The sequence below is a fragment of the Labeo rohita genome, chromosome 4 (genome assembly GCF_022985175.1).
Source record: "Labeo rohita strain BAU-BD-2019 chromosome 4, IGBB_LRoh.1.0, whole genome shotgun sequence".
In the NCBI taxonomy this organism is placed as follows: Eukaryota; Metazoa; Chordata; class Actinopteri; order Cypriniformes; family Cyprinidae; genus Labeo; species Labeo rohita.
The window spans coordinates 27,469,187-27,487,898 of record NC_066872.1 but is presented as its reverse complement, the minus strand read 5'-3'; the positions used below and the strand labels follow the sequence as shown (position 1 = coordinate 27,487,898).

Genomic DNA, 18,712 nt, shown 5'->3' with positions numbered 1-18,712 from the left:
ATCCAGCATTGTTGTTTTATCTTATTTTGTAAAGGCCGTTTGACTTTCTTTGCATGTTCGCTTTGTAAACACTGGGTTGGTACTTCTGCCTACGTCATACATGCATAATTATGTAATGCAAGACAAGCAATTGTGGTTAAAAAGTATAGAAATTTTAATTTTTCATAGAAAATTACAGATCGTTTCGCTACGTAAGACCCTTATTCCTCGGCTGGGATCTTGTAGAGCCCTTTGAAGCTGCATTGAAACTGCAATTTGGACCTTCAACCCGTTGATCACCATCGAAGTCCACTATATGGAGAAAAATCCTGGAATGTTTCCTCAGAAAACTTAATTTCTTTGCAACTGAGGAAATTTTTATTCTGGAAGTGAACTAATTCTTTAAATTAAAAACTGCTCATGCTGCATGTATAAAGCATCTTTGTTTAGATAGTGATTAAAATGCAGTGGTTTATATGAAGAGATTTATTTTTAAATTTTTGGGATTTGTTTTAAAATTTCAGTTTAGTCTTGTTATTTGACATATTTCAATTTCACTTATGTGTAGCATTTGTCTAAAACATAATAAAAGCTTGTTTTTTCATTTGTTAAGAATCATATCACAAGTGAACGATTCGAGTGAATCGTTACATCCCTAGCACATCGGTCTGGTAATAATGATTCTGCTTCAGATTGCAGATATACATCAGCACATGTATATCAACATTTGTTTGGGAACAAATTTGTTTAGATAGAGACTTGTGGAAAGGTGATAAATTGAAGCGTGTCTGAGAACTGCGTGGGAGAGAATTTATCGCTGTCACTTTGTGCCACTGACAACAACTGCAACAATCACCCAGCAAATCATTTAAAAATAATTCATCACTAAATTATTACTCATGCTTGACCATTAGAGATGTTTTCTCTGTGAGACGTATTAAATATATCCCTGCCATTAGCAGAGATTTCATAACGAGGTGGGAACATAATCAGCTTTGGCAAAAAAGTGGTCATATCTCACCATAATTGTTGGTAAAGTTTCTTAATATCACATATCCGAGGGCACTGCAAGGAAAACAGCCCACCCCTTTTTAGTTCTTCAGAAATCACCTTTTACAAGAATTGGTTTTCTGTAACAATAGAGCTTAAGAGAAAGGGTGTGTGGTAGAGGGAATTATCTAATTGTAGCAGAAGTTAGCAAATCACTTACAGCACCTTTAACAATATCGAGCTGAAACTCTATAACCTCAGGGAAGGAAATGATGTCTAATGCCTTATTAACTGTCTAAAGATCAATCACCATAATGTCATTTAGTGGGCAGAGTTATTTATACAAAATAAATGGACTGGTTAATGCATTTGTGGAGATTGTTAATGACTGTATCTTCGAGGGAACACCAAACAACATTTCGAAGATAAATTCATCCATTAACAAAGTTATAAGACGAAAAAAGCCTCTAAAAGCATTTCAAGCTCCCGTATCATGCGCCGCTATTACAGATAGGATTAATTCTCCATGGCGCCTCGAGTTTTCTTCCGGCTTTCAGTGAGCAGCCAAACTAGGCTTGGTTTATTAGTACAGATCTCATCCCTTTTCACATCTGAGTGACACATGGCATCATTTAGCACACATTGTGTTATTCCAAGAGCTAAATTTACAAAATTCAGATTTGCATGGTGGCACCTCATGGCTGGGATGTATGTCACGTCTACTAGCTCTGGCTCACAAACAGGCCTTGGTGTACACACTCAGGGTTGTGATTGGTACATTAAACTACATTACCATGGAGACCGGCTAAGTGCAGCGGAGGGGGCTGCAAATGCGTTGGCAATGGAGTGGAAGAGTACACTATTATGTATCTGTTCTCGTAACGTGCGGTCTTCCAACAAGAAATAAGCCAGAGCGATTGCGTAATTTCGCAACTTTAAATGTAAAACCCACATGGGGATGCCTGCCCACATGGCTCTGTGAGTAAGCATGGGGGGGCAAAGATAGCACTGAGATGGAGAGCATTCAGCCTTACAGAGTATAGAACTACACTGTTTATGTGACCCGGCTCTCCATTCAAACCACTGTAGCCTTCAGCAGTGCTGCTAATGGTGCAGAGGCCACCATGATCCCATTTTCTCCACAAACACACTGCGGATTCAAACCACATAGTGAAAACACCACTTAAATCAACCATGCTGAAGAAAAAATGTCAGTTTTCGGCTGCTAAAGAAACTGCATGTACTGTATATCAGCTTCATAATTATTCTGAATGGTATACTTACGTCTAATTAGACAAACAGCTTCTGTTTCTTTCTTACGCTTCCCCTTAAAACATCTGTTTTGGGGGTAAGTTTGTCAAAAATGGTGGATTGTTTTACATCAGAAAATGGTTTAAAGGAGTCATAGGATGCAAAACTCACTTTTACATGGTGTTTGAACATAAATGTGTGTTGGTAGTGTGTGTACACAACCATCCTATAATGATAAAAATCTACTAGTATTTTTGTAATTTTTATAAAAAAATATTCCCTTTTTCAAATCAAGCCATTCTCAGCTTCTTGTCGGTGTGACGTCACACCGTCAAAGACCGTTCCCGCGATAGCTGATTGACATGACCGTCTTACCTTAGACCTGCCCTGACTGAGCTGTGAACAGCCCGAACCACGACCACCATTGTGTCTACTCCGGTCCAGGGGAAGACAAGAATGTCTCTGATTAAGCAATTGAGGTGTTCTGTTGTTGGATGTAATAATGATCATAGCAGTCATCATTTACTTTCGACATCTGAGACGCTGAAGATGCAGAGGATTAACGTTACTTTCGTTTTAGAAGTAAATGCGCCTGGCTATCTACATAAATGCGTATGTTTTCGGCAGGAATCATTCGTGATGCAGCTTCAACTACAGCAGAAGTGAGTATAAGGGTTTTTATGCATCTTTGCAAATCACTTTTCTTAATAATGTGCTAGTTAGCAAACAGCCCGGCTCATCACCCCACGGTAGAGAGGGGCGGGGTGAGCAGAGCTCATTAGCATTTAAAGGAACATGCAATAGAATGGCTCGCTCTGAACAGGGCTGATTTTGACAAGGTAAAAAGGTTGTTTTTTACACTACCACTGAGAAATTTTAAGCAAAGTATGTTATAGACTTCTCATTAAGACCCTAAAGAATCATATCAACTTGTGGAAAATGGGCATCCGATGATACCTTTAAGCGAAATAATGTGAAATGTAGAAAAGGCGTTATTTTAATATTCGTCCAGTTTTCACTGGAATTATTCTTCATCTCTCTACCAGTGAACTGCAGTAGGTTATTCTATCATGACAAGTTCAGATAGATTTTGTTGAGTTTACCTGACAAAAGAATACAAACTCAGCAACGGCTGTCAACAAAGCATTAAATAATTTGTGAGACATCTCCAACTTTTCAAAAACATGTTGCCGCACAGTTTTTTTCTGTTTTAGGGAGTGATTTATTGATTTATGATTGACTTGTTGTGTCACAAACTTGACTTGTTTCTCCCAGACAGCTCCATCTCATGGACAACAAATGGTGACTCCTTCTGAGATTATTTTCCAGAGAAAAGACCAACAATTCCTCAAACTGTGCTCAGATTTGCCAATATAGCAGTCTGCAATCAAACGGCAGAGATTTCATCATGCTTGCCAAGAAATAAATGTACTTTTAGCCCTGCTGAAAAAAACATACAAGCTTGTTTGCTGGTCTTAACTGGTCTCCAAGGCAGTCAGGTTGGCCTTCTAGCTGGACTTAGAGGGGGTTTGGACACTTTTCAGCTGCTCAGCTGCCTATCCAGCTAAACTAGTTAAAAGCACAGTATGTTCGCATATTGCGCATATTCAAAGTAAACAAAGAAAAGTGTAGTTTGAGGACGCCATGATTGAGTGTGGAATCATGGAAGTTGTCACCTTCATCCCCACAATATATAATAATATAAGTAAAAATAAAAAAATACCCCACAGATCATTTATTATATCATTTTGAAAATGCCTATTTTGAGTGAAAGCAGAAACGCGCTGTTTTCACGCATGTCTCTTTAAATGCAAATGAGCTGCTGCTCCCCGCTCCCTTTTCCAAAACAGGACTGTGCCTTTACAGCTCGTCCGCCAGATACTCTGCCAAAAAACATCTGTTTGGTTTTGATTACCATGTCTATCGGGCTGAAAACATACATTTTAAAGCCATGTTAGGCTAGTTTAAATTCTCTTTCATGCATTATTGCACTTAAACTGTCAAATACACACAAGTTTGTTAAAAACACACACAGGTTGCACAAACACAAAATGTACACAATGCAACAAAATATATAACACTGTTTTAGTGGTTTTTGGATATTTTAATCAAAAAAATCATACATTTCATACGTCTTTAAACACCAGCCTGGCCAGGTTGTGAGACCAAATCAGCTAAAACCAACTTAAACCAGTTAAGACCAAAAAAACAGCTAGTTTTGTTTGATTTGGTTTTTCAGCAGGGATCCACGCAACAGTTGTATAATTGGTTTAATTTAAGTTGCGATGAAATGGAAGTATGGCTGACCTTTTCTTTTGCTTTGTACATCCAAAAATGACAGATTATAAAAAAAGAAATAATGAAGGAAGTGGACTTTGTTATATGCGTCGGCTGTTGATTTGATTTTAAGATGTGGGTGTTGCACTTAAAAATCAAGGTAGATGAACATGAGTTTGCAGGGCTGGGGTTTAAGTGGCGTAAATGATTGGAAAAGTACTCCGAACGTTCAATTTTGAATAAACATTTTTAAAATGAAACAAATACAGTACATAGAAAATCATTCACAATAAGATCTCATTTCGTGTTGAATCTAAACTGTGAAATACAATGAAGCACAACTAAGAAGTCTTTGAAAAGAAATAAAACTTTACTCTGGGGAGTCTTTTACACTCCCCACTATAATTCATTATGAGGATTTGAATTTCAATGTGGCTGACAGCAGACCAGGTTTTGCATTGCAATTTATATTCAGTATTCACAGTGCACTCTTTTAGAATTCATTTACATGATTATTAATTACTTTATAGCTATATGAACCCATTAGCTGGATAAGGATGAACAAGTGAACATACAGTAAATTCATCTTGGTGTATGTATACTGTCAGAAAAAAAAAACCTGTAAAGTAAAAGACAGAAAGGTTGTTCTTAAATTAAAATCAGCCTTTTAAATAAAAAAATTCAAAGCAATTTCAAAGGTAAAGGAAATGCTTTGTAAAATAAATAAATAAATACCGTGAAACTCAATCTAATACCTACGACGGACAAAGAAACCTCAACACTACAAATCAAGTGCGGCGAGACGCTGTTTGTCTAGAGGAGCGACCAGATCTCTGCGGAGACTCAATGTTGTCTTTCAAGTGAGACTAAAACTCATATCTCTCAGTGCTGTGGATGGAGGTTTCCTTTTCTAGACAGGATTTAATAACAAGGACATCAATCTCCGTGGCAAGATTGTGGCGAGCGTATCCACATCGCAAGCCCACAATTCAATATCTGAGGACTGAGTCTATAGCGAATGATTTTTCCGTGTTGAAGACACAGTTGAGGGTGTGACAGGGCATTGGGTGCATACTATTTGAATGAGTATTTCCCTGCTGCCATATAAGCTGCTCTGTCTTTATAGTGCAATGTTATTTGCATATATAAGGTTGAGGGTCTCATTGGTAAACATCACAGTAATAATAATGCAAATGTCCCATTTAACTGGGAGAGTTGGAAATTCCCAAGTCTTACTAGAGCAGTTTCCAACCTCTGATCCACTGATATACAGGTGCATGACATCACCAGAACGTGGTGGCACATTAAGATTCAGAGTTAATGATATCAATGAGGCAAAGTTCCCACTGAATATAAAGCCTGTTTAGCATAGACTGCTGCATGAAACAAACTAAATGAACCTCGCTGCTAATCTCCATACACCTGCAAAATGTTAGCACTACATAGTATTGTTTATGGGTGCAGTATGCCAGGAGACATCCTTACTGACAACTGAACACCTGCAAAGCTAACAGGAGCCAATTTTTTCTTCTTTACATGACATTTTTTTACTTAAAATGGAAGGCAGTGTTGCAAACCAAGCTGTACCAAACAAGAAAGTCTGACGTTTGTAGAAACTCAGGTTCAGCTAGGGTGAAACTGTATATACAAAGAGAATAGTTTGGTTTGAAGTCAGCATGAAGTGCCGTTTGCAACCTAGATTACCTCTGTAGTTTGTTGTATATCCTGTTTCACTTTTTTTTTTTTTTTTTTGGAACGTGACTTACAAATGAGTGTAACTGATTTTTTTAAAAAGGAAAAATAGTAAAGCAAGGACTTTGTTCTATTAATTGGTTGTTGTAGGCTTTAAAGGAGTAATTCACTTTCAGGCTAAAAATCATCCTACATCACTGTTTTACCTTTTTTTGTGAAGGGCGTTTGACCTTTGCATGTTCACTTTGTGAACTTCTGCAGCGATTTAGGTCGATTTTGAAATTGGAGGATAAAATGAGATGGGAGTTCATGCAGACCTAGACAAGACGAGCTTTTGAGTTTAAAAAAAGTATATAAATTATAATTAAAAAAATAAATAAATAACTGATCGTTTCACTAGATAAGACCCTTCTTCCTTGGTTTTAAACTGCATTTTGGAAGTTCAAACTAAGGGGCACCAAAGAAATCCATTATATAGAGATGAATCCTGAAATGTTTTCCACAAAAAACATAATTTCTTTACTACTGAAGAAAGAAAGACATGAACATCTTAGATGACAAGGGGGTGAGTACATTATCTGTAAATTTTTGTTCTGGAAGTGAACTACTCCTTTAAGGACCTTTGAAATAACTGAAATCATTTGGTGCAATGATATGGAACTGTAAAGTGGTCAAGACCTGCCTGGAACTACTTTTGCCATGCATTTCCTGTAAAATAACTGCACATCTTAGAACGTTCGAACCGATCAGATTCAAGAATCCAACAGCCATCATTCCAAACCCGTAAGACATTTGTTTATCTTTAGAACACAAATTAAGATATTTTTGATGAAATCTGACAGCTTTCTGACACTACATCAACTAGCAACGCAACGCTCAAAGCCCAGAAAGGTAAAAACATAGATAAAATAATCCATGTGACACAACTGGTTCAACCTTATGCTTATAGAGCTACAAGAATACTTTTTGTGTGCAAAGAAAAGAAAAATAACACATTTATTTCTGTATCAGTCCTTGACGCCAATGCATTCTACTGATGTAGAACCCGGATGTGCTGCAACTTGTTTACAAGCAGAGGAAGATGCACGCTGTACATAAAACAGTATGTTCTACGTCAGAAAGCGTCATGTTGCTCTCGTGAACGCACGTCCAAGACTGACAAGGAAGAGAAGAAATTGTTGAATGAAATTGTTATTTTTGTTTCCACAGATATCTACTGTTTTAACAATGTCCTTACTATCCTTGACCGTGGTAGTTGTGTTGCTGTCTATGCAGGGTCAGAAAGCTCTTAGATTTCTTAAAAAAATATCTTAATTTGTGTTCCGAAGATGAACGAAAGTCTTACGGGTTTGGAACGACATGAAGGTGGGTAATTAATGACAGAATTTAAATTTTTGGGTGAACTAACCCTTTAACGGTCAAACAGGACAGTTGTTTCAGAGGCAGAGCAAATTACATTTTAACATTGGGCACAATAAAACCATGAATATCTGCTGAGTAAAAGTATACAGGGTTTTAACAAATTACATTACAATTTTTAGTTCCTATTATACATTCACTTATAGCTAGAGAGGATAAAAAAGGTTTGAGTTTCAAGACTGACTAGATGGTCTGGCAAGACACTTCTACACTATGCTTTGCACATTTCTAACAGAACTATTTTCCTGAGGATTGCATTGTCTTCACCATTTTACGTGCCAGAATGAATTGCCTGAGAGAGTGCTAGCCATCTGCCGCTTTCCAGATTCAGACGGCCATCCTTTACGGGTCAGGCAAGCCTGAGGAAAACGGCGGTCTCCGGACAGCAGGTCTGCCAAAACAGCAGGAGTTATTGCAGACACAAAGCAGTACCCTTCTCTGGTGTCCGGCTCATATCCCGGGACCTCACTTTATCAAACCCTGTGAATTATCAGTAATTGGCCTAACTGTGACATTCCCAACTGCAAAGGGCACATAAATCACCTCGCGGTATAATAGCTCAGACGGCGAGCCGTGCGAGTCCTGCACAAATGACCTCACAGAGCGTTTGTCCCCTGATGTCTGACTGATACCACTGTCTGTCTTTCCAGACCTTCTCTTTTTCATACACACAATTACTGGTGACACAGACGGTCTTGTTCGGATAAAAATAGTCTTAGATATGATCCCTTGATCTCATTCTCAGGCTGGTCTGGGCTTTTATCTTCGAATGGACAGACTAAAGTGGACAGAAAATGTTCTGAAACACTTTTGCCCAGAGGAAAGATTATATCACCGCTGTTTTATGCAATATAATTCAGTGGTACATTATACAAGTTGTATAACCATCCTATGGTTGGCAGTAGCTTGCAAAGCTTTTGAGCAAGTGAATTGCTTTGATGACTGTCCTGATATTGTTTCGGGTCCATATTCTCAGAAAATCTTCCAAAAGAAATGTGTTCAAATTCAAGGATGTCAAAGATAAACGCTTAATGTTTGATTTAACAAAGTGCTCGGACAAATTCTGTCTTTATGAACAAAAAAAGAGAACTTCAGACCAAAAAAATCAATGTGACATGAAAATTCCAAAGTTCTTGAAAACAAATAAATACATTTTGTTCAAGGGTGCCTTAGTAGAATGAAGCAAGGATGGAACGTGACCTAAAAACAGCCCAGGATCTATGTTAGCCTACTAAAAACTATCACCTGCCATATTATCTAGTTCAAAAATAATGATTTTACATTGCAGAGGAAAAGCTATTAAACTGAACAATTGTTTGAGAAGAATATCTCATGCTATTCTAATCATAGAGAGCAATGTTTGCATCCCACATAATTATATTGACATTTCAATACTAGGAATTGGAGGTACATTTGTGATTTTACTGATTTGATTAATTGTACTCATAAGGTACACCAATATTAGCACAACATGAGGGCTTTGTCCAAGAAAAAGTGTTTTAGAAGTGATGACTGCATTTAAACATGGCAGTGTGCGTATGGAATACACAATGTGTGTAGGGAATACAGGAACTCCTGAAATTTTGATGATTCCAATAGTGTATCATAAGGAATGGGTTTCGTAAAGACCGCAAGGTCAGAAAAACTGTGGTAGAAAGAGGTCCTTGGTAAAGGACTTGCCTCACAACCACTAAAAAGTACATGATATAGTAAGAATGTGTGTATAGTATAGTGCTGTCCCAAATCATGTGCACTTGTGGTTCTGTGTATGTATGTCAATGTAAACAATCTGCAAAGCTGTAAAGCCAAAAGTGCACAACTTTCGGAAAGAATCGACTATGAACGAGTCGTTAGTAATTCAAATCCCACTTCTGTAATGGCTACACGTCATAGGGTAACACATTTGCATAATTACCGCCTATGTTCGACGTTGGCCAGGTCACAAACAACTTGACCTGCCCTCAAACACATAATTTTACAGATGACTGCTTCTCTAATCTCTGGAAGCTCAATGCAGGATTCACAAAACGCTTGGTTTTGTAAAATGGCTCAGAAACCAGTTTATTTAAACCAGCTGGCTCCCATGAATCACAGCCTGTAAGTATGAAAATTAATAGGTGTTTATGTTTTCTATTAAGCGTTCAAAATATGAACGTATTGTTTCTGACACAGGCTGACCGATCGAAAGTGCTAGCTGACCAATCAGACCAGCTCTGACCAATCAGAGCAGAGTACACTCACAAGATTTAGGGTTTCAAATGAATCATTTGAGAATCGATAGAAAATGAGCCTTGTAGCCTTGTGGGCAGCACACCGGCATACAGCGCAATTGTGCTATGGGCGTCCCGAGTTTGAATCCCGGCTCAAGGACCTTTCTCGCTCTCTCCCACTTTGCTTCCTGTCAGCTATGATCTGTCCTATTGATAAAGGCCAAAAATAAATCTTTAAAAAAAGAAAATGAGTTGATTTAATGCAGATTTTGAGAAAACTAAAGCGTTGTTTGACTTTGCGTGCATGTAAACCTATTGTAGGAGACTCCCAAAACAACATTAGGTCCATGAAATATTAGGATGTCTCATCGTCAATCTTCATCTTCCTTTGTGGCCGCTATGGGCCCTCGATTTATCATGTCACTAATTGCGTCAGTGGTTTCACTGCCATTCATTCATTCATCCCCTCCAGTGGCTTCATGGGGTATCAAATGCACTCTCCAGAATCTCAGTGGAAGTTGTAGGCCTAATGTTTTTCAAATAGTATAAATTCGGACATACTACTCTTAAGGTGTTCTCTTGTTCACATACTGTATAGTTTGGAATTAGGCATATTTGGATGGAGCGGTATTTTAATAATGAGTCAATACTTTTGTCAAACTTTTTCTAAGCTTTTACTTTGTATCTAAATTTGGTTTCAACAGTTGCCCCACAAGTTGACCGAGCCACCAAGAAAAGTTGAGAAGCTCATTATGAACCGTCCATTCTTTAAACGAAGAAAGCCAGAGCTTAACCTGATTGGTGAGTAGTCGTCCTCAGGTTTTACTCCTCCAAAATCCCTATATCCCCTGATTTCAATCTCTCCTTCTGGATAAGTCTAGCACAGTTCTGTTTTCCAAATGCAAGCATTCCTTCCTTATCTAAGATCTGGGTTAGAGTCTCTTACAGGACTATGAGTCTTGTTGACAAAGTGTCTTATTGATTTAGTTTGCTAGATTAGCATTTCTATACTGTATATAAGTGACACGTCCACATGTCCTGGATTACACACTGAATGCTCTCACAGTGAGCCGTTCTTATCTTTAAGCATCTGTTATTTAAGTACAATAACAGGAAAATCTTCACAACCTTCAGTTAACCGGCCGCACCCAAAATGAAGGGACACACAAGGTTATTTTCTCTGTGATCAAATTATAGCTACAATTCAGGCTTCTCACCATGCCTGTATAACCTCAAGCATAGTAGCCTTATTGCAAGAGATGTTGAATAATGCGAGGCCTGTGGTGTTTTGAATTTCTGCTGTCATAAATCTGCCTGTTTAAATGTGCTATCATTAAGCATAACAATTACTTTGGGTTTCTGGCAATGCTCAAAATATGTTGCCAAAATAAATCTGTTTCCACTTAAATTTAATTTCTTCTGGAGGTTCTGTTTAAACGATATAAATGAATAGTAACTACCAAGGGCTTTTGTAGTTTCTCCAGTGTGCTTTTCTAGTGTAAAATGTAGGTGGTCATTTTCAAAAGTGCACTCCCTGGGACGTCGGGCAAAATTATTGGGTAGCTAAACCCCCCATAGAACCAGCGGTGTAAAAATGTGTTTACTAGGCCCCGCTTTGTCACCAGAGACCATAAAAAATGTATTAGAAAATACAAACAAATCATAAGAACACATTTTAATGCGATACAACAATGCAGTGGAGTGTAATCTTGGCTCTAAGTATATAATCTATTACAATGGACAACATACAGAACAAGCCAAACAAACCATATTGAGTGATGTGACAAACCTAGAACGCTCCTATTAGGATTCTGGGGTACGTTTCCCAAAAGAATCATTAGCTAACCATGGTCGTAAGTTCCACTGAATTCTATTGGTACCAATTTCCATTAGTACCAATAGAAGGTTTTTGAGGAAAACATTCCAGGATTTTTCTCCATATAGTGGACTTCAATGGGAGACAACAGATTGAAGGTCCAAACTGCAGTTTCAGTGTAGCTTCAAAGGGCTCTGCACGATCCCAGTCAAGGAATAATGGTCTTATCTAGTGAAATTATCAGTCATTTAAAAAATAAAAATGAAATGGACACAAAATGTGTACTTTTTTTTATAAAGGGCATTTGACTTTCTTTGCATGTTCGCTTTGTAAACATTGGGTCGGTTCTTCCACCTATGTCACGCGTGACCTTTTTTACATGATTACGTAATGCGTGAAGACAAATATTTGTGGTGAAAAAGCATAGAATTTGTCTTTTTTTTTTTTTTTAAAGACCCATCATTTGGCTAGATAAAACCCCTATTCCTTAGCTGGGATCGTGTTGAGCCCTTTGAATCTGCATTAAAACTGCAGTTTAGACCTTCAAGCTGTTGGCTCCCATTGAAGTCCACTATTTGCAGAAAAATCCTGAAATGTTTTCCTCAAAAACCTTAATTTCTTTCGGCTGAAGAAAGAAGGACATGAACATCTTGGATGACATGGGGGTGAGTAAATTATCAGGATTTTTTTTATTCTGCAAGTCAGCCAGTGCATTAATTAGTCAAGTTTTTAACTATGGTAGTTATGGGATAACTTTTCATTAACCGGTTCTTGTGAACAGTTCAATTAAAAGAACCATTTTCAACAATTTGTCATCATGTCATGACAAGCCTGTGTGTGGTGTATTGCATGCTTTAAAATGTAGTAAAGCTATATTATGTAGCCGCTTGATTCAGTTCATAATTATTTTTATTATCATTAATTATTTAAAGCTGTGTGTTAAAACCATGTCTGTTCTGTATGTGTTGATAAAAACTACCATACAGCCAGTTCATAAACACTATATTTTATTGCCTATTTGTTATTTTGCATATATCATCGGTTCACTCATTGTTTCTCGGTTCAACGAGTCGAATCGTTCAGACAGTGTTTGTGAGTCGGTTCAGATGATCCGTTTTAAAGATCCGACTCTACACAACAATTCGTTCGCCAATCGGACATCGCTACTAGTTTTGCAGCAATATACAGTTTCCACAGCGCGTCGCGCTCACATGCCAGAGGTGTCTCATTTCTCTAAAAATATCTCTTGGGGCACGCTTTAAATGGTTTGAGTTTCCATAGGCTACTATTTGACCTGCTGTATTACCGTAAATGAAGCACAATTCATTTTTTGGTGATTTGAGCGCACACTGGCCCACATTGTTGCACTTATGCTGCTCTGACAGCTCACTGACCGCTGATAATACATTAAGGCACGACAAGGTTACAACCATGATATTATATTAAAAAGGCAAGCATTTGCCAAAATGACTTCAGTCACGTTGTGACACATTTCTTCTTTCAGCTGTAATGTGAAGCATCTCGCGTACAGTAGATTATTCGAGCGCGTCGTTGTAATCCGGTTTTATTTTATGGAAGTGTATAAACAACTCACTCTCGAATTCAGGTTCGCACACTGAGAAGTTGTAGGATCTTCTGTAAAGTGAAATAAGCATAGAATAAAGAAAATACACAGCGCTGCTTTGAACATCGCCAAAGTGTATGGATGAAACGAGTGCCTGAAGTGCTTTATTAAAATAAACTGCATACAGATTGCATTAACATCACACGCACTAATAGATCCTGAAGCACAGAGCGCGTTCTGTGCATCACCGTCATCATCACCATCGTACCTGACGGACACAAGCAGAACCGAGAAGGCAACATCACCAAAACATCAACAAGCCCAAAAATCCGAGAAACGAATCGCGCAAAAGCGTAAAGTTAGCTCCAGCAGCGAGGACTGAATAAACGTGCGTTTGCCAGTACTCACCTCGCTCCAGGGTGAGCGGTTGGACTGTCACTGTCGCCATGACTGTGCTGTGTTATTATCAGAAACAGAGAGAGAGAGAGACTGGAGCTGCGGCATCAGCGCGCACTGTAGCGGCGGAGAGAGCGAGTGAGCGCGGATTGGAGCCCGTGCGGATGATGGGAGTGGTTGGGAGGGGAACGGGATTATTTACCACTCGCTTGTGTAGCGGATGATTTTGAATGGGATAAATCAGATGGAGATGCGGTGACTGTAGAATGTAACTGTAAATTTCCTTAAGCTTGTTGAAGGTGGATAAATAAGACGTTTGAAATGTAAAGTTCTAATGGTTGAGGAGCATTGCCCTGCTAAAACAACAATAGAAACCATCACAGAAATTCTAATGGTTTCCACTACAGATACCATCACAAACATTAAAAACCATCAACTTTTAACTATTATATATACACTACCGTTCAAAAGTTTGGGGTCAGTACATTTTTATTGTTTCTTTTTTTTTTTTTTAAGAAATTAATACTTTTATTCACCAGGGATGTATTAAGTTAATAATTAAAAGTTTATTAAAAGTTAATAATAAATAATTTACATTGTTATAAAATATTTATATTTTGAATAAACACTGTACTTTTTAAACTTGTTATTCATGAAAGAATCCTGAAAAAAAAAAAAAAATCACAGGTTCCAAAAAAACATTTGGCAGCACAACTGTTGATATTATCCAACATTGATCATTCTAATAATAAATCCGCATATTAGAATGATTTCTGAAGGATCGTGTGACACTTAAGACTGGAGTAACAGCTGATAGAAATTCAGCTTTTCATCACAGGAATAAATTCTATTTAAAAGTATGTTAAAATAAAAAACATTATTTTATATTGTAAAAACATTTTGCAATATTACTGTTTTTTCTATATTTTTAATCAAATAAATGCAGCCTTGATGAGCATAAGAGACTTCTTTAAAGACTATTACAAGTCTTACTGACCCCAAACTTTTGAACGGTAGTGTATATATATATATATATATATATAAACAAATGGTTTCCTGTAGTGTGTTTTGGAACATATTCCATTAAGACTTATTGGTTTTAACAAGCCACCAATAGAAAGCGACCAATTAGAATCAGAATCAGAAAGAGCTTTTTTGCCAAATTTGTTTTAGTGTCATTAGCTTCCTTTATATTATGTATATCTCAAAAAAGTTCTCAGAATGATCAATTTGTATTGTGACCCAGTTAGTCTTAATGCATATATGATAAAAAGAATAAAAATAAGAAAAATGATTGATAGAACTAGTCATGGAGGGTCAATTTATTTATTTATTTATTTTTTTTTTAAGAAATACTTTAAATGAGCTTTAGGCACTACTGTTTAAATGTTTTAAACCATTAATACATAATTAATTAAAAAAGTTAACAAAATTAATATATTATTAATATTTTATGCATATTAATATATGCATCTAATGCAACATTATATTTGGGGTAATACACAAGGTTTCTGTTGCAAATTAATGCTGTTCTTATGAATTTTCTTTTCATCAAATAATCTTAATTTTAAATATTATTAATATTTATTATATCAACAACGTACAGACAATAAAAATAAGATGAGAATAAAATGCACACATGTAAATATAAATGGACAAAAATTTGAAAAATAAATTGGGAAATAAATAAATAAGTGTACAGTTGTGCTATAGATGATATAATATAATATAATAGAATAGAATAGAATAGAATAGAATAGAAAGAGGTAGAGATGCAGGGATGTGCTAGGATGGGGGTGGTAACTAATAAATAAAACGTTATTGCACATTTTTATTGCACAATGTTTAAAATTTAGTGGAGACCAACAGGCACCATTACATTTTCCATTAAAACCAGTACAATTCCCCATTATTACCAGTAAAACCATTATAAATTCTGTGATGGTTTCTGTAGTTTTCTCTTTTTTCCCCAGAAAGGTGGTTAAATCAGACGTTTAAAATTTAAATTTCTAATGGTTGTTGAACAATACATAATTAGGATGTTTAAAATGTAGCCTGCTTTTTATTTAGAAAATGAACGAAATTTGGATAAATGTTTAAAATTCAAAAGCTCATTAAATTTAGGATAATTCAGACTTTTAAAATGTAAATGCAAATTTTTAAACCATTGTTGAATGTGGAGTAAGATATTTAAAATGTGAAGTTTGTGGGAGAATTACTGTTTAAATAAAGACTTTAATTTAATTAGTTTAATCAGAATTTTGCATTTCTAGTGATTAACAAATGGGATTAATCAGACATTTAAAATTTAAATTTGAAAAGCTTATTGAACCACTTATTGTTTTCAAATGTAGCTTCTGAAGCTTGTTAAATGTGCAATGTAGATCAGACTTTAACGTTTCTGATGCTTACTGAACTTTGAATAAATAAGACATTTAAAATAAAAAGTTGTAACGCTTGTCGAATGTTGATTATTGGTTAAATTGGTTTAAAATATACATGTTTAATTGTTGTACATAATAACAATACATAATCTGGATGTTTAAAATCTAAGGCTCATCATACATGCAAAAAATCAGAAGTATAAAATATAAAATTCTCATATAAACTAAGGCTTTTAAAATCTAAATCCAAAATAAAATGTTTTTTTTATATATAAATATACACACATATGTATATATTTAAGAAATAAATAGTATAGTAATATATATTTATAGATAAAATAAATCATATATAATATTAATACATACATGTAAATATTTCTTTAATATATACATGCACGCTTGTGTATTTATATATACATGTAACAGCACATGTGTGATGTAAACAGTTTTTTATTTTGGATAAAAATCGATTTGACAGTACTAATGCAAATGAACTTTAAAAATGTTAATGGTTGTTGAACAATACATAACAATAACAATACATAATTTGGATGTTTAAAATCTAAGGCTCATCAAACATGCAAAAAATCAGATGTATAAAATATTACATACATGCATTTAAAATCTAAATCTTTTTTTTTTTTTTCGAATTTACTTCAAAGTAAATGTAAACTTGTTTAATGTGGAATAATATATTTGAATTTTGTAGCAGATGTTTAAATAAAATACACATGTAAATTAGTGCGGTCAAATCGATTAATCACAATTGAATGCATGATATTTAAAAAAAAACATATATGTAATATATATTGTTTATTTATTTATTTGTTTGTGTGTTTATATATACATGTAATAGCACACACACATATGTAATGTAAACACAATTTTTTATTTTGTATGCGATTAATCGTGATGAATCAATTTGACACCACTAATGCAAATTAAATTCAAAAATATTAATGTTGGACCAAAATCAGATCCAGAGTCAGATGTTTCAAATGTACATTTTGTTAAATGTGCAATTTAAATCTGACCTTCAAAGAGATTCATTTCTAATGCTTTTTGAACATTGTGCAAATCAATAAATCATAAGTATGCATTCTAAATTGGAATTTGTCACACTCATTAATAAATCTAATTCATAATGTGAAAATGAATGTGAAATTCAAACTTTAATTTCAGTTAAATTCAATGTCATTTTGACTCAGCGTAGCTGTTTTATGTTCATATGTATTCAGGGGTGCAGGATATGCAAGACTTACATTGTCATATTCAGTATTCATTGAATTTCAAACATTTTTACTGCTACCGACATGAAATATTAAATAGGAATCATATGCTTTAAATGAAACAACAAGTATGCTGTATTAGATCTCCCCAGCTCATATAGCAGCAGTAGCGATTAGAGTCATCCTGATGAGGGTTTACATTAATCTCTATGAATATACTCAAGAGCTCTAGTCCTGAACCCCTGCATCTTAGCGCACATGGTTAAAACGCAAGATATATGCAGGAGCAAATCCCATGCACAACCTATGACCTTCACAGTGAACTGACAGCAGCAGCTAAAGCACTAGACAGCGTGGCACCTAATTTGCTCCCTGCAGTGTGAATACATGCCCTGTATTTCACATAGTCTGATATCTGTTGTGCAACTGCACAGTCAAAGTAATTACAAGCACCAGACAAGTCTTTGGCAGCTTTTCTCCAGTTTATTACATGCTTGCATAGAATGAACTTTGCTCATTATTTAGGCCTCACAAGTACTGTAACAGCCGTAATTGGAGAGAGGTGTATTATAACTTTTCATAGATTGTTTTATAATTAGATAAAACTGTTCCTTTAAGAAAACTCAGATGCTTCAAACTTGCAGTATGCAGGCTGGTTTCTGAAATAACAACACTGATGGATTGCTCTGTCAGTCCTCCAGCTGCAGACAGATGTGCAGTGGTAGTAACTAATGGGATGGACAGAAGGCTTAAAGCCAGAGAGAAAGAGGCCACAGGGAGATTATGCTCTCATGGCCATATGGGACACAGCCTCTGGAAAACATTCTGCTGAAAAAAGTCCGATGAACAGAGTGCGCTGGGAAGCTTTCCCGATGAGAATGAATTGATTTCTGAATGGATGCACAGATTTGAGAGCAAACTGACAGGGATGTGTGAGAGCAAACAGGAGGGGAGAAGAGAGAAGAGATTATTTTAAGGTTATGTGAATGTGTGTGGTAGCTCGCATGAGCAGAACAACTCTGATTCATATTTCTGAATGTGTTATTCAAGGCATGTATGTAGGTCAGGGTTGAGCAAATTTCAGAATTTTAAAAATTAGCTGTTGGAATTAGATTCAAATTAGCCACGACCCACAGAATGTTTATGAACTGGAATAACAAGATTAGAAATTTCCTCAGTTTAAAGAAATTAAATATAAGTCACACAGTGCAATAAATGAATTAGCTGTGTGAGAAACATGTGAATTCATTTTGAGTAATTATGTCTTTTTATTCCCTGATATACTATAGTAATGCATCATTTCTTAGTTTATATATTTTGTATAATAAATATTTTAATATTATAATAAATATACTAAATACTATCAACACAATGAACAGCTTCAATAAAGTTTATATTTAATTTATTTATACATGCATCAATAAGAAATCCTATATTATATATATTATAATTCTTTAATTGAATAATAAGTGGTAGATAGATAGATAGATAGATAGATAGATAGA

At 35.7% G+C, this 18,712-nt stretch overlaps 1 protein-coding gene across 2 annotated transcripts in view; it reads right to left on the bottom strand.

Annotated features, from left to right (window-relative positions):
• Positions 1-13,719, bottom strand: part of lin7a (lin-7 homolog A (C. elegans)) — a 68,243-nt gene extending 54,524 nt beyond the window's left edge. For both annotated transcript variants that reach the window (XM_051107571.1, XM_051107570.1), the window contains exon 1: positions 13,607-13,719. In XM_051107571.1, the coding sequence (XP_050963528.1) occupies positions 13,607-13,646 (40 nt within the window). In that variant the 5' untranslated portion in view covers positions 13,647-13,719. The remainder of the gene's footprint in view (positions 1-13,606) is intronic.
• Between the last annotated feature and the right edge of the window lie 4,993 nt (positions 13,720-18,712).